General features: G+C 42.2%; 1 protein-coding gene across 1 annotated transcript in view; it reads left to right on the top strand.

The window, feature by feature from the left end:
* Window positions 1–12,220, top strand: part of TRAPPC9 (trafficking protein particle complex subunit 9) — a 942,595-nt gene extending 930,375 nt beyond the window's left edge. The window contains exons 22-23 of the mRNA XM_020967021.2: window positions 4,590–4,813; window positions 9,531–12,220. Coding sequence (XP_020822680.1) covers window positions 4,590–4,813; window positions 9,531–9,704 — 398 coding nt within the window. The 3' untranslated portion in view covers window positions 9,705–12,220. The remainder of the gene's footprint in view (window positions 1–4,589; window positions 4,814–9,530) is intronic.
* Window positions 12,221–12,479: the final 259 nt, after the last annotated feature.

The following is a 12,479-nucleotide window of genomic DNA, read 5'->3' as shown; positions in this document are numbered from 1 at the left end:
TGCTGACAGGTGCAGGGCTGCAGAGCAGCATTTCCCAAACTGGGACCCAGGTTAGAAATCAGAAGATCTGCCTGGTGTGAATAGTGCTGCAATGAGAAAATTTCTTTGCTACTAATGTTTTCTCCTCTAAGAAATTAAGTGTGAAATGTGTGTGTGTGTGTGTGTGTGTATAAACATACATTGTGTGGCAATTCAGCATTAATTTCCTCTGTTTTGTACCAACATTTGCCTGCCTCCCCACCATGGTCCTTGGACAGAGGGTGTGTTAAGATAGACCCAGTCTCCTGAGCTAAAAGGTAGTATTTTAGAATCTAGAGCTAGATATAACCTTAAAGGTCATGTAGCCCAGTCTTCTCATTTTACAGATAAGGAAACTGAGACCTAGAGAGGCAAATTGTCTTGCCTAACATTACCCAAGTAGCAAATAACAGGGTCATGATTTGAATCCAGCACACTTGTCACTACACCACACTGACTTTAACATAGCCCTAATAGCCTTCCCCTTCTCAGCCTCCTTCCAGGGAAAGAAATGCTGAAGGAGATCTATAAATAACATAAGCAAAAATCAGTTTCATTCCAAGCAAGCCAATTCCATTTGCAGAGTGTTTGCAGGGCCTGACTTCCTCCTAGGAGCTCTGGATGCAGAAGCCACAAATGTAATTAACTCCATCCCTGCATAGAATCTGAGCCCCCTCCTACCCCCTCTGAGTACAGCTTTTGGAGTTCGAGTTCAAAGATCATTCTCATTCTGGTATGCTGGCAGGGGCACCACAGCTGAGTGTCAACACAAGGTTAATCATCATTCCTAGCCTAAGCTGCTACTTTTTGGAGAACACCGTCAGCAAGCATTTATGGAGTGGCCATGGTCAAAGGTATTGTAGAAAGCATCATCCATCAGGGAGGGGTGGGACTAGATAACCACTAAGGTTCCTTTCAACTCTGTGATCCCAGGATTCTGTGATGATTTTCCTCACTTCCCCAGAGGAGTCTGTAGGAAAACAAAGCATGAATATAAGAAATTACTTGAGAATGACTACAGAGCATTGTGTCAACAAATATAAAATTAGCCCATTCACACATAACACAGTCAAACCTCATTTACCCAGTGCTGTCAGAAAACAGGGCTTTTCCAGATAACTGACGCTTGCCCATCTAAGCAACAAAAAGGGGGTTTTTTTGGTTACTTCAGATTAAATTCAGTGACCTGCATCAGTAAAAATGAAATACTTCATACAGAAGGTCCATTTATGATTTTTCTTGGGTTTACCAGCTGATCAGCCCTAAGAAGGCAGTCGTTGAAGGCTGGGATGCTGGACTTGGTTGCAATACATTCAGTTCACAAGCATAGGTCTTGAGAACTCAGTTCCACAAACGAGTCAGCAAACATTGACTATAAAACCTGATATGTTAAAGAGCCTATGTTCAGCACAGGGAATACAAAGATTATAAAACAGCAAAATCCCTACCCTTCAAGGAACTTAAAATCTGATATGAGGATGAGACATAAAAAAAGAAGTACAATACAATCAGAGTGTGGTAAGTGAATAGGAGAGATTATGAGAAATTGGACAGGGAAGAATCATTTCTAACAGGGGGCTGTAGGGAGAGATTCCTGAAGGATGCAGCCTGTGAGATGGGCTTTGAAAGAAGGGAAGGATTTCAAGAGGTGGTGATTGGAGGGAGTCCATGCCAGGGGGCTCAGTGTGGAAGGAGTCCATCCCAGGGGGTACTGTGTGCTTAAAATGCACCAAGGCTAGAGAGGGTAGAGTAAAATCAAAGAATATCTGGTAGTGCATACAGCCTGAAGAGAGAATACCTGAAGTGTAAAGTAATCATGGAGTTAGATCATAGAAAACACTGAATGCCAGGCAAAGGAATTTGCATTTTCTCCTTCCTGTAGGCAGTGGGGTACCACTGAAGACATTGGATCTAAACAGTGGCCTCCACATCAGGATAACGCTGGTAGTGCCATAAGGAATGGATTAGAAAAGAGCAAAGTTAGAGACAGATTAGGAAGGTATCATAATAATTGAATGAATTGAGAGGAAATGATACCTGAATTAGAGCTGTAGTCATGAGAGTAGAAAGGAGAAGGCAGATCCAGGTATTGAGTCCAAGCCATATCTAAATGCCATATAAAATCATTGTCAAGAAAAATGAGAAGTAAAATGATTCTCATTAGAAAAGGCTGTATTTTCTGAGTAGATTAAAGTAAAACAATGAAGTTCGTTCTCTGCTTCCCTGGTTACCCTAAATTCAGTTTGGAGTCTATCACCAATGGGATCTCAAAACATTTTACTTTCAGACATAAGCATTGAACTGTAAGCATTAGAGATATAAAATGGGGCCAGGGCTCAACACAATTGTAAAATGAGTGAAGTTTTGGCTTATCTTCCTCCAAGTACCCAATGCCCTTTTATCCTCTCCTCTCTGCCCTATTCTACTTAGACTCAATAGTAGTTCATACAATTGCAGATGTTTATAGTACATTTTGGTTAAAGAGCAGCTGACCTACATTATCTTCATTGCCCCCACAACAGCACAAGTATTTACTATCACCAATATTTCTTTGCTACATGACCTTGAGCAAGACACTTCTCATGGCCCCTGTTTCCTCATCTTTGCAATGGGGATCATCAACACTGTAGGATAGTAAGAAGAGTCAGCCTTTAAGTCAGGAAGACCTGAGTTCAGTGTCCTGCCTCTGACAAATGGTGGCTGTGTAATACTGAGTGAATCACTTAACTTCTAGGTGCCCAAGGCATCTGCCTCAAAATTGCAGAACTGGTGCTGATTCATATTGATAGAAGGAGGTTCCTCATCAGGCCTTCCCAATGCCAGTGGGTTTTTTTGTTTGTTTAATGGCATATGATTGTTGCACTAGCCACAACACAGGGTTATAGTGAGGAAACCTAGTACTATTTAGAAATGTGAGCTACAATCCATATTTTGCAAATAAGGAAACTGAGGCTCAGAAAGGTAAAGTGACTTGTCTGTGGTCATACTGCTATGAAATTATAGAGCCAAAGCTGATGCCCAGATTTTGTGATACTAAATCCAGTACTTTTTCCATTAGACCAGCTAGTCCCTAACTACTCTCTCATTGTTTTATGCATGTAAATCTCACCTTCTTAGCTTCTTTAAAGTAAGAATTATGTGCAGCATGGCATAGAGAATACCTGGAAAACTTAGGTATAATCAATTATCTAGTATAGTGGAAGGATAGACTTAGAATTAGGAAGACCTAGGTTCCAATCCTTCTTCTGATACTTAAGGTACAAATATTTGTAATGCTTAAATGAGATAATGTATGTAAAGTTCTTTATAAACTTTAAACCTCAGTCTTGTCCTGGTGAAGGGGCTTGCTTGGCTCAATGAAACCATGAGCTATGCCAAGAAGGGTTTTCCAAGACAGACAGATCATAGTGGAGAGTTCTGACAAAAGATGATCCACTGGAGAAGGAAATGACAAACCATTCCAGTATCTTCACCAAGAAAACCCCACTACAGTGTTAAAATGCTAAAAGATATGACATCAATAGATGAGTCCCTCTGTTTGGAAGGGCCTGGTGTGCTGTGGTCCATGGGATCACAAAGGGTCGGACAAGACTGAATGACGACAACAACAATGATCATATCTATATTCTTAGTAAATGTCATTTATTATTAGTCTATGTTTTGTTATCTTCCGGTGCCTAGCACAAAAAAGGTCACTTAGTAAACATATGATTTTGATTGAGATAGGTCTATAGTATTATTACATTGTTATATTTGTCATTAATTTTTTTTTGGCAGTTGGGATTAAGTGACTTGCCCACTTAGCTGCTCCCATTTGTCATTAATTTTTTAAATGATTTATGAGGCAGCTAGGGGGCACAATGGATAGAGCACTGGCCCTAGAGTCAGGAGGACCTGAGTTCAAGTCCAGCCTCAGATACATAACACTCACTAGCTGTGTGACCCTGGGCAAGTGACTTAATCCCAATTGCCTCACCAAAAAAAAAAAAAGGATTCACTAAACTCTCACCACATACAGCAGAGGTGTAAGACACTTGGCTTACTACAACCAGCCTGCAGCCCACAACATTCTCAAGTGCTGCCCGTACCACCTTAAAATGTAATTGTGAAATATTTAACAAGATAAATAAAAATACAGTAGAACATAGAAAATGTTAATATGTAGTTTTCTAAGTCAATATGCAGCTTGCAGGAATCTTTTTTGTAAAGTGCAATGCCTCTGTTTCTGTTTGAGTTTGACACCCTGTGTCATGTGAGACACTTTTTGATAAAAAAAAAATTTTATAACTGCACATATTTTTAATGTGATTTTAGGGGTCTGTTTTTCAACAAGTCAAGTCCTATGTCCAATAAAGGCTGACTGCTTGACATATGTTAAGATTTGTTCTTCCATATGGGTGGACGTCCTGGACTATCTCTTCTAATCCTCTGATTCTGCCCTCCCTCTTACATATCTCCCACCCCAGCGCATAGCATATGGCTAGATACACGGTGATTACTCAGTAAAGATGTACTGATTTGCATTCATGCAGCTATTCACCCACTGGCGGTTTTCTCATCTTGCCTTCCAGATGTGCTAGTGGATGGACAGCTGTGTGACTGTGACGTTGTGGCAGATTGCCGAGTCGGTGACCCCATCCCACTTGAAGTACGGCTAACCAACTGGAGCAAGCGAAATGTGGGACCCTTTGCCCTTACGGTGATCCCCTATCAAGACTACCAGAATGGTGTGCACAACTATGAGCTTCAAGATGCCATCACCTTTGTGGGCTCCAACACCTTCTACATTGATTCGGTGAGTTGGTTTGTTCTGTTTAAAAACAGAAAGAAAAAAAAATTCTAGGCCCAGTGCTCCTCCATGGCTCTATCTAGTCCTGAATTCTCATCTTCTTATGCATAGAATTTTGTAATCCAAGACACATAGAATTTTTCAGTTATAGAACTTGAAATTTTATAATCACAGAACTGTAGAATCTTAGAATCACAGAGGCACTGATTCATATAATGTTTGAGTTGGAAGGAGCCTCTGAGGTCATCTAATCAAATCCATGCCTGATGCAGAGGGTAGTCATCTACAGCTCAAGCCCTGCCTCATTATTTTTCATTTTCTTGAAGAACCTTTTGTAAAGCCAGGTGTGTTGCTAGACTAATGAGACCAAAGCCCTTACCACAAGTTTGCACAAAGTCCTGTCTCTCAGAAAGCTGTTTGGCTCCTGAAATGGATCACTGCCAATGCTGAGGCACTGGTACCAGAAATTGAGAAGTAAAGAACAAAAACTGTACCTAGGGAAGGTCAAAAAGAGACCAAGAGGAAAGGGCAGCACATGTTGCTGCCATGCAACCAGAATAGACGAGGAAGATGAAAAAATGACTGCAGAAAGAAGTTTTGGATCTTGGCTGTGGGAGATCAGTCTTCAAGGTCACATAACAACATGTTCCTGTACTGTACCTTTTGAAGTCTCAATAAAGGATGGAACTGAGTGCTATCCATGGTGCTGATTGGCCTTGATTCAGTATAGAGAGTAAGGAAAGAGATTATTAGTCCAGAAGTTTCTGTGCATGCTGATGGGGGAAAGGGGATAGGGTGGATAAGAACGGAGCTGACGAATGGTAGAGATGTAAGAGTCTGTGCCAGAAATAGCCACAAGGTCAAAACCACAGATCATAACAACAGGGTCTTAGAGCAGGTGAGGAAGAGGTGAGGCCTGAGCTTCAGGAATCATGGTCGTAAGTTACACTAAGAACAGAATTCACTTTAACTATAGGTGCCTGACCTTGTACGACCAGCCCTGCTCTCTAGTTTCACCTAATGTCCCCATGCCTGAAGAGTTCCCATCATAGATTTGTTATATCTTCCTGAAGTATTTATTAGGTGCCTCTATCTGCATTACATGAGGATAAGATGTAAAGGGTTTAGAGATGACAAGTTTGATATGAATCAACTATATGAAATGGCAGCTTTTTCTTAAAAAACAAAAACACTAATTGAATCATAGACTCCACCAAGATATATGGTGGGGATCATCCTGATGTTGTCTGGTAAGACCATATCTAAAGTAGTTTGGTCTGGTCACCACATTTCAGGAATGACAGTGCCAGACAGGAAGATGTCCAAAGAAGTGTAGTGAGGGGACTGACAACCATGCTGTGTGAATTATTTGAAAGAACCAAGATGTTTAGCCTGAAAAAGAGAAGACTTAGAAGAGACATAATTGCTGCCATCAAATGTGTGCAGATAGGACTGGGGAAAAGGAAACAGATTTGATCCCTGCCTCCAGAGTAAGAACTAGGACCATTTAGTAGAAGTTATAGGGACACCTAACAGAAGGAAGAATTTAACAGTCACAGCTATCCAAAATGCCTTTTGCAGTAATGAATTCCATAACACTGAAAGAGTTCCTGCAAAGGATGATCACCTATTGGGATGCTAAAAAGGAGAGGGCATGGTGGGAATCAGCAGCCTACAACACATTATGAATAAGGAATTACAAAGGAAAAGGATATTATCAAAGAAATATGTGGCTGAAAAAGAAGATAGGTGGATCATGTAGTGAGAGCAAAGGATGAGCAGCAGTGTGTTCCATTCTGCTTGGGGTGACTGATTTAATATAATGCTATTTTAAAGATCTGTTCTTTTATTTTAAAATAAACCAAAAGAAAATATAAAAATAGGTGGAAGTATATTCCTGCCTGGACAGCCCATGTGCTCCTTTGGCATTCTCCCAATGACAAGAGCAAACAAGAAAGTCTCCCAGCACTTTGGACAGATGCCCTTCTAGGGAACACATGGGAAGATATGGATGAGAGGCGTACAAGATAGCTAGGCATGGTTGGGTTGTCATTTGCATCAATGGAGGGAATTACATCCCACCCATCAATGAGATCACAGATTTATTGGAATATTAGAGTGTCTGAACAAAACTTGCATTCGTTCTTCTAGTAATGAGCCTCTCTAAGGCACCTAGGTAGTGCAGTGGATAGAACACTGAGCCTGGAGTAGGGAAGACCTGAAGTCATACGTGGCCTCAGATACTTACCATCTGTATGACCCTGGGCAAGTCAACTTCACCTCTTTCTGCTTCATTCTCCTCATCTGTAAAATAGGGATAATGTTAGCACCTGCTTCCCAAGGTTGTTTTGAAGATAAAATGAGGTAATATTTGTGAAGCATTTTGCAAACCTTAAAACATCATATAAATGCTTAGTGGTTGCTTTAATTATTAGTTTTATTATTATCATTGTCATTAGCCAGACTTATCTTTGGTGTCAGACTCCACGTGTCTAACACTGGACACATACTTGAAACTTGCCAGCTTGAAAAGAATAGCTAGAATTTTTCTTGACTCCTCTGATTCCTCCCACCACAACAAAATTCATTTCCTCCAAATGAGAATCCGAGAACATTAGAACTGGATTGGATGGGGTCTTAGGGCATAAGTCATACAATTACTCCACATGGGTCCATGATCTCATTTATTCATGAGTTCTCTTCAGTGATTCAGATAACAACCCATCTATGCTTATTCTCACATGTAAAATAAATTTTTATCAGTGGCATCTACTAGACTGAACTTTACATTTAGAAAATAATAAAGGAGGAAAAAAGGATTAACTCCCCAAAACAAAGTCCTGCCATCAGTCATAAATTCAAAGTCTTAATACCTAATTTAGCAACTTTGTGACTCTTTTGCATGTGCTCCCATAATATGAAAGTTTCATTGGTAGAACAATAATAGTAGCTAACAGTAATATAGCACTTTGTGGTTTGCCAAGAACCACATATACACATATACATACACATACATACATACATACATACATATGTATGTATGTATGTATGTGTGTGTATGTATGTATGTGTATGTATATATATATATACACACACATAAACTAGATAGATAGATATAATCTCATTTGAATCCCCCCCAGTCACTCTGTGAAGTTGGTGCTATTATTTTCCCCATTTTATAAATGAGGAAACTGTGACCAAGCAAGTTGAAATGATTTGCCTTTAGAATGGAAGATCTGGAAAGGACTAGAATGTTAGTTCTGGATGTAATCTGAGACCTTATCTAATCCAGCCCCTTTATTTTAGATGATGAGACTCAGAGGAGGGAAGTAATTTGCCTTGATTCCCAAACCACTGAAACCAACAGAAGGTAGAGAAATATTTGTCTTGAGATCTTGGTCATCCTTCCCTGTTCTCGTTGATCCCTTTATATTTGCCTGTATGATATGCTCTAAAGGGAGATTGGCTCAGATCTCATCTTTTTCTTTTTTAATGGAATCACATTTGTTTAGATTTTCACAAAGGTTTTTTTATCCCTTTTAATAACTTTGAGAAGTCAAAAGTTCAATCCTTTATGAAGGAAGAAATGTGAAGCTGGATCCCAATTTGAGGTGCAAATTAATTGCCTCTTGGTTGAATTTCTTAAAAGAAACTTGGTTTTAAATGCAGAGTGAAGCCAGTGGTGATATTTCTGAAGAGTCAACATGGCGTAATGAAAAGAGCCCTGGACTAGTCATCAGGAGACCTAGGCTCTGCCAATCACTAACCATGTGGCCTTGGAATAGTCATTTCTCCTCTCTAGAATGAATAATTTGGACATATGATCCCTAGAGTCCCTTCCAGTTCTAACATTCAATGATTTAGACCATTTGGACCAATTCTTTCTTATGAATTAGGTGAGAGTAGTCATGGCGTCCTTTGGAAGAAGCATTGGACTTAGTATCAGAAAACTTGAGTTTTAGTCCTGGCTGTGGTCACTCACTAACTGTGCGAACAGCAGTTTGTTGTATGTGGAAAGAGATTTGGGCCCTGTAGGCCAGTGAAGAGCTCTGAGTTCTAGTCCTGACTCTTCTGCTTCCTTGCTGTATGACTTCGGACAAGCCATTTCTCTTCCCTTTACCTCATTTTCCTCATCTATAAAATGAGAAAGATTGGCCAAGTTGATCTGTAAGGTTCCTTCCAATGAAAATTCCATGAGGTTATGACTTTGGGCAAATCATTCCACCTCTATAAGCCTCAATTTTCTCATCTGTTAGGGAAGGATCCATTCAGTCACTTATTAAGAAACCTACTAAGTGTTAAGCACTATGCTAAGATATGGAGATTCTGTAAGAGATTCTGATGACTGCCAAGAAAATTGAAGGAGGAAGTGGTCTCTTTCAGTTTGAAGAATCAGAGAAGGCTTCATGGGGCTGGGTCTTAAAGGCAAAAAAGGATTACAAAAGGTGGAGAGGAGAAGGGTGTACATTTCTAGGCATGGGAGATGGCTTGTGTTAATGTACATAGACTGGAGAGCGCGAGACAATTCAGGAACAGTCAATGAGTCAGTCAACAAACATCTATTAAGTGTTTCCTACAGGGCAGGCGGGAGCAGTGAGTAATCCTGCTTGTCTAAAACTTACCATGGTATCATATGCAAAATGCTTTCTAAAACACCATCTGGGCACTTGTATTAATTGTTACAGTAGCATTTCAACAGGCTCCATCTTTGATCTCACAACAGGTTCGACCAACAGAAAACTCTGTATGCCTGGGCGCCCTCCTCTTCCTCTACACCGGTGACTTCTATCTAAACATCAAGTTCCACGAAGACACCACCAGTAAAGAGCTGCCGTTGTCCTGGTTCTGCCTGCCCAGCATCCACATCCGAGCCCAAGGGCCTGACCTCCAGGCTTGAAGGCCAAGATCACATGGGCTCAGGCAGCCTGGAAACTGCCTTGCCCAAATGCCATTTGGACCCCACATTGACATCTGAACCTCCATTTCTTCCCAAGGCTGTCCCCAACATCCTTAAAAAGGGCAGTAAGAGAAGTCTGTCATTGAGGCAGCTGCACCAGTAACCTGTCCCCAAACTCCACATGTTCTGAAGGGTGCACACGCACGTGGGTCCTCTCTGCCCAACACAAGCATTCTCTGAAAGCCAGGATGAAGGAACAGAAGGTGGACTGCCATCCCAACCCCATCTCTGTCCCTGTCCCCTTACCCTGGGGTTTCTCAATCTTTACCCAAAGTGACAGGCGGGTTATATCTTGTTCCTCCTTTCTGCATTTTCATACAAAATATCCTTAGCCCCTGAGTTATGCTGGCGGCAGGGCAATGCTGTTCTAGCTCATAGCCTGAGGAATCTGTTTATGGGCTATGCCCTGCATTGGTGTGGTCAGCAACACATCACCCCACACCCCTGAGATGGGAGAATTAGGGCTCAGCCTTTTAAACTCGGGGCTGCCTGCCTTAGCTTTTTAAATACGGGCTAGGGGATCACCCCAGAGCCTGCCATGGCCAAGCGATTAGCCAGCTCAAACATAGCTTTAGCCTTAGAGGGCCTTGGTGTTTCTACACCTCCTTGACCCCAACTGTTGCTTGGTTCTAGGCAGAAACTACTCTCCCAACTGACAAGCAGCCCTTTGGGCTGCAGAGCCCCAGAGAAAAGGCAGAGTGAGGGTTGGGGTGGGCACGATGGTCATTTCTAAAGGCAGCTTCCCTAGGGGTTACACCTAAAAGAAGAGCAGCTTCTTCCCAGAGAAAGGAATCAAGCTAAACACTTCTCATTTCTCCCTGGAAAGTTCAGGGCTTCCCTAGATAATTTCAGACTTCTTCCAGATTGACAGCTAACCAGTCATTGTGGGAGTCCTTATGCCATCTAATGGGGAGGAGAGGTTATTATCAATAAGAACAGTTTTCCCTCCACCACAAAGGCCTGTCTCTGGGCCTTCCCTCCCTGGGTAGAGCCTAGGCGCAGGGGTGGGGAACCTGTGGCCTTGAGGCCACAGAACAGATATGTTCTGTGAAGTCTGGGTTCAGTCAAAGGGCCACATTTAAGGACCTAGAGGGACACATTGGCCTCGAGGCTGCAGCTTCTCCACCCCCGGAACTATGCCTCTAGTTGCTGGGTGCCCAGGGGAGGCAGGAGCACTCAAGGATGTGGATAAGGGTCCTGTTGACCTTAACTAGATGTTACACGATTACTATATTTGTATGTTTGTGTGAGAAAAAGAAAAGACCACTTTGTTTGAACCAAGCTGCCCTAACACCTAACCCTCTGGAACCATCTGAGCATAACATGGCTTTGGCAACCTCATGTCAACCTGCCTCCTACAGAATTGGCCTAGTAGATCTAGCCACTACTTCCAGAGCCCTTGTGATATTCATTTTTTCCAGATATTTTTGTTTTCCTTTTACTTTCTGTAAAAATACATAGTGGTCTGGGAGAGGGAAAGTGGAGGGGTTTCATTTACTGTAGTCAGATTTGTCTGAATAATTCGATGTTCACAATAGAGGGAAAAACACGTAATCTACACTTACCACATGGAACGGTGAAGATGTGTGCTTGCCTTAGCTGGACTCTCAAGGTCCCCAGTTTAAAGAAACAAAAAGTCCTTCTGAGCATTGTCAGGAGGCAAAGGCAAGGACCTCACAGTGCTAGAAAGGGCTCATTCTCTGGGAACCCACTATTAGCAGATGGGAGAGCTCTGAACAAAACCAGGGCCCTGTCCCGGCTCCCTGCTCAGCCAAGCTTCAGAGCCAAGGAAGGATGAGAATAGTCTCTTTTTTGATGGCGTCATATCCCACCCTCTCGGGCCCCTGTCCTGTTCACCTCCCATAGCCTCACCCAGCCACATTCCTGTTCTGGTACTTAGCAAACTTTAAAACGAGACCACCTAGTAAATTTGAAAAATCTCAAGCCAGGCTTTCCTGTTCCTGTTCCCCAGTTCATTCTCAGGGCCCAACCCACTGATGCATTTGCTTTCTAGGCACCTTTATCAGAAGCAGAAGCCAGCTGTTAGTGTAGAGGAAGTAGGGGTCTCACCTATAGCATCTAATCCTATCAGGGCCCACTTTCAACCATTCTCCCCAAGCAAAGCATCTTCTGATGCTGCTTCTGGCCATATTACCCTGCCCTGCCCTGCCCACAGAGATATGGCTTTGTCCTCCTTCAGTAGTAGAGAGGATTTTTGAATGGTTCTTGAGGGAGAACCAGAGCCCATGCATGCAGTGTGTGATGGAGCCCTTAGCAGAGTGAGGACACAGCAGTGAGGTTAAGCTAAAGATGAGGATTATCCTGGGCTCTTGGCCCTCTCTGGAAACAAAGGCTATTGTCCTGCTTGTTGTAACACTCAGAACATCTGCTCTCGGTAAATATGGGTCCCATCTAAGTTCAACTATCCAAATAAAACTGTTACCTTGCTACAACAACAGTTGTCCATGTGCTTTGCTGGGTATAGTTTCAGAGTCTGGCCCTGACCCTCTTTGGCTTGAGGAATCCACAGTATTCTACAGGAAGAACAAAGTAACCTCATAGCCATCTTTGTTCAAGACCGTTGTCACAAGCCTTGTTCCCAGCACTCCCATTGACAGCATAAAAGAATTCACGTTCCTACAGAACTGTGTGGCTTACCAAGCCCTTTCCTTAGCTACTCTGAGGGGGAGGCAGTGTAATATCCTGCCCATTTCA

The sequence above is a fragment of the Phascolarctos cinereus genome, unplaced genomic scaffold (genome assembly GCF_003287225.1).
Source record: "Phascolarctos cinereus isolate Bilbo 61053 unplaced genomic scaffold, phaCin_HiC Scaffold_4;HRSCAF=312, whole genome shotgun sequence".
In the NCBI taxonomy this organism is placed as follows: Eukaryota; Metazoa; Chordata; class Mammalia; order Diprotodontia; family Phascolarctidae; genus Phascolarctos; species Phascolarctos cinereus.
This window is presented reverse-complemented; position numbering and strand designations above follow the sequence as displayed.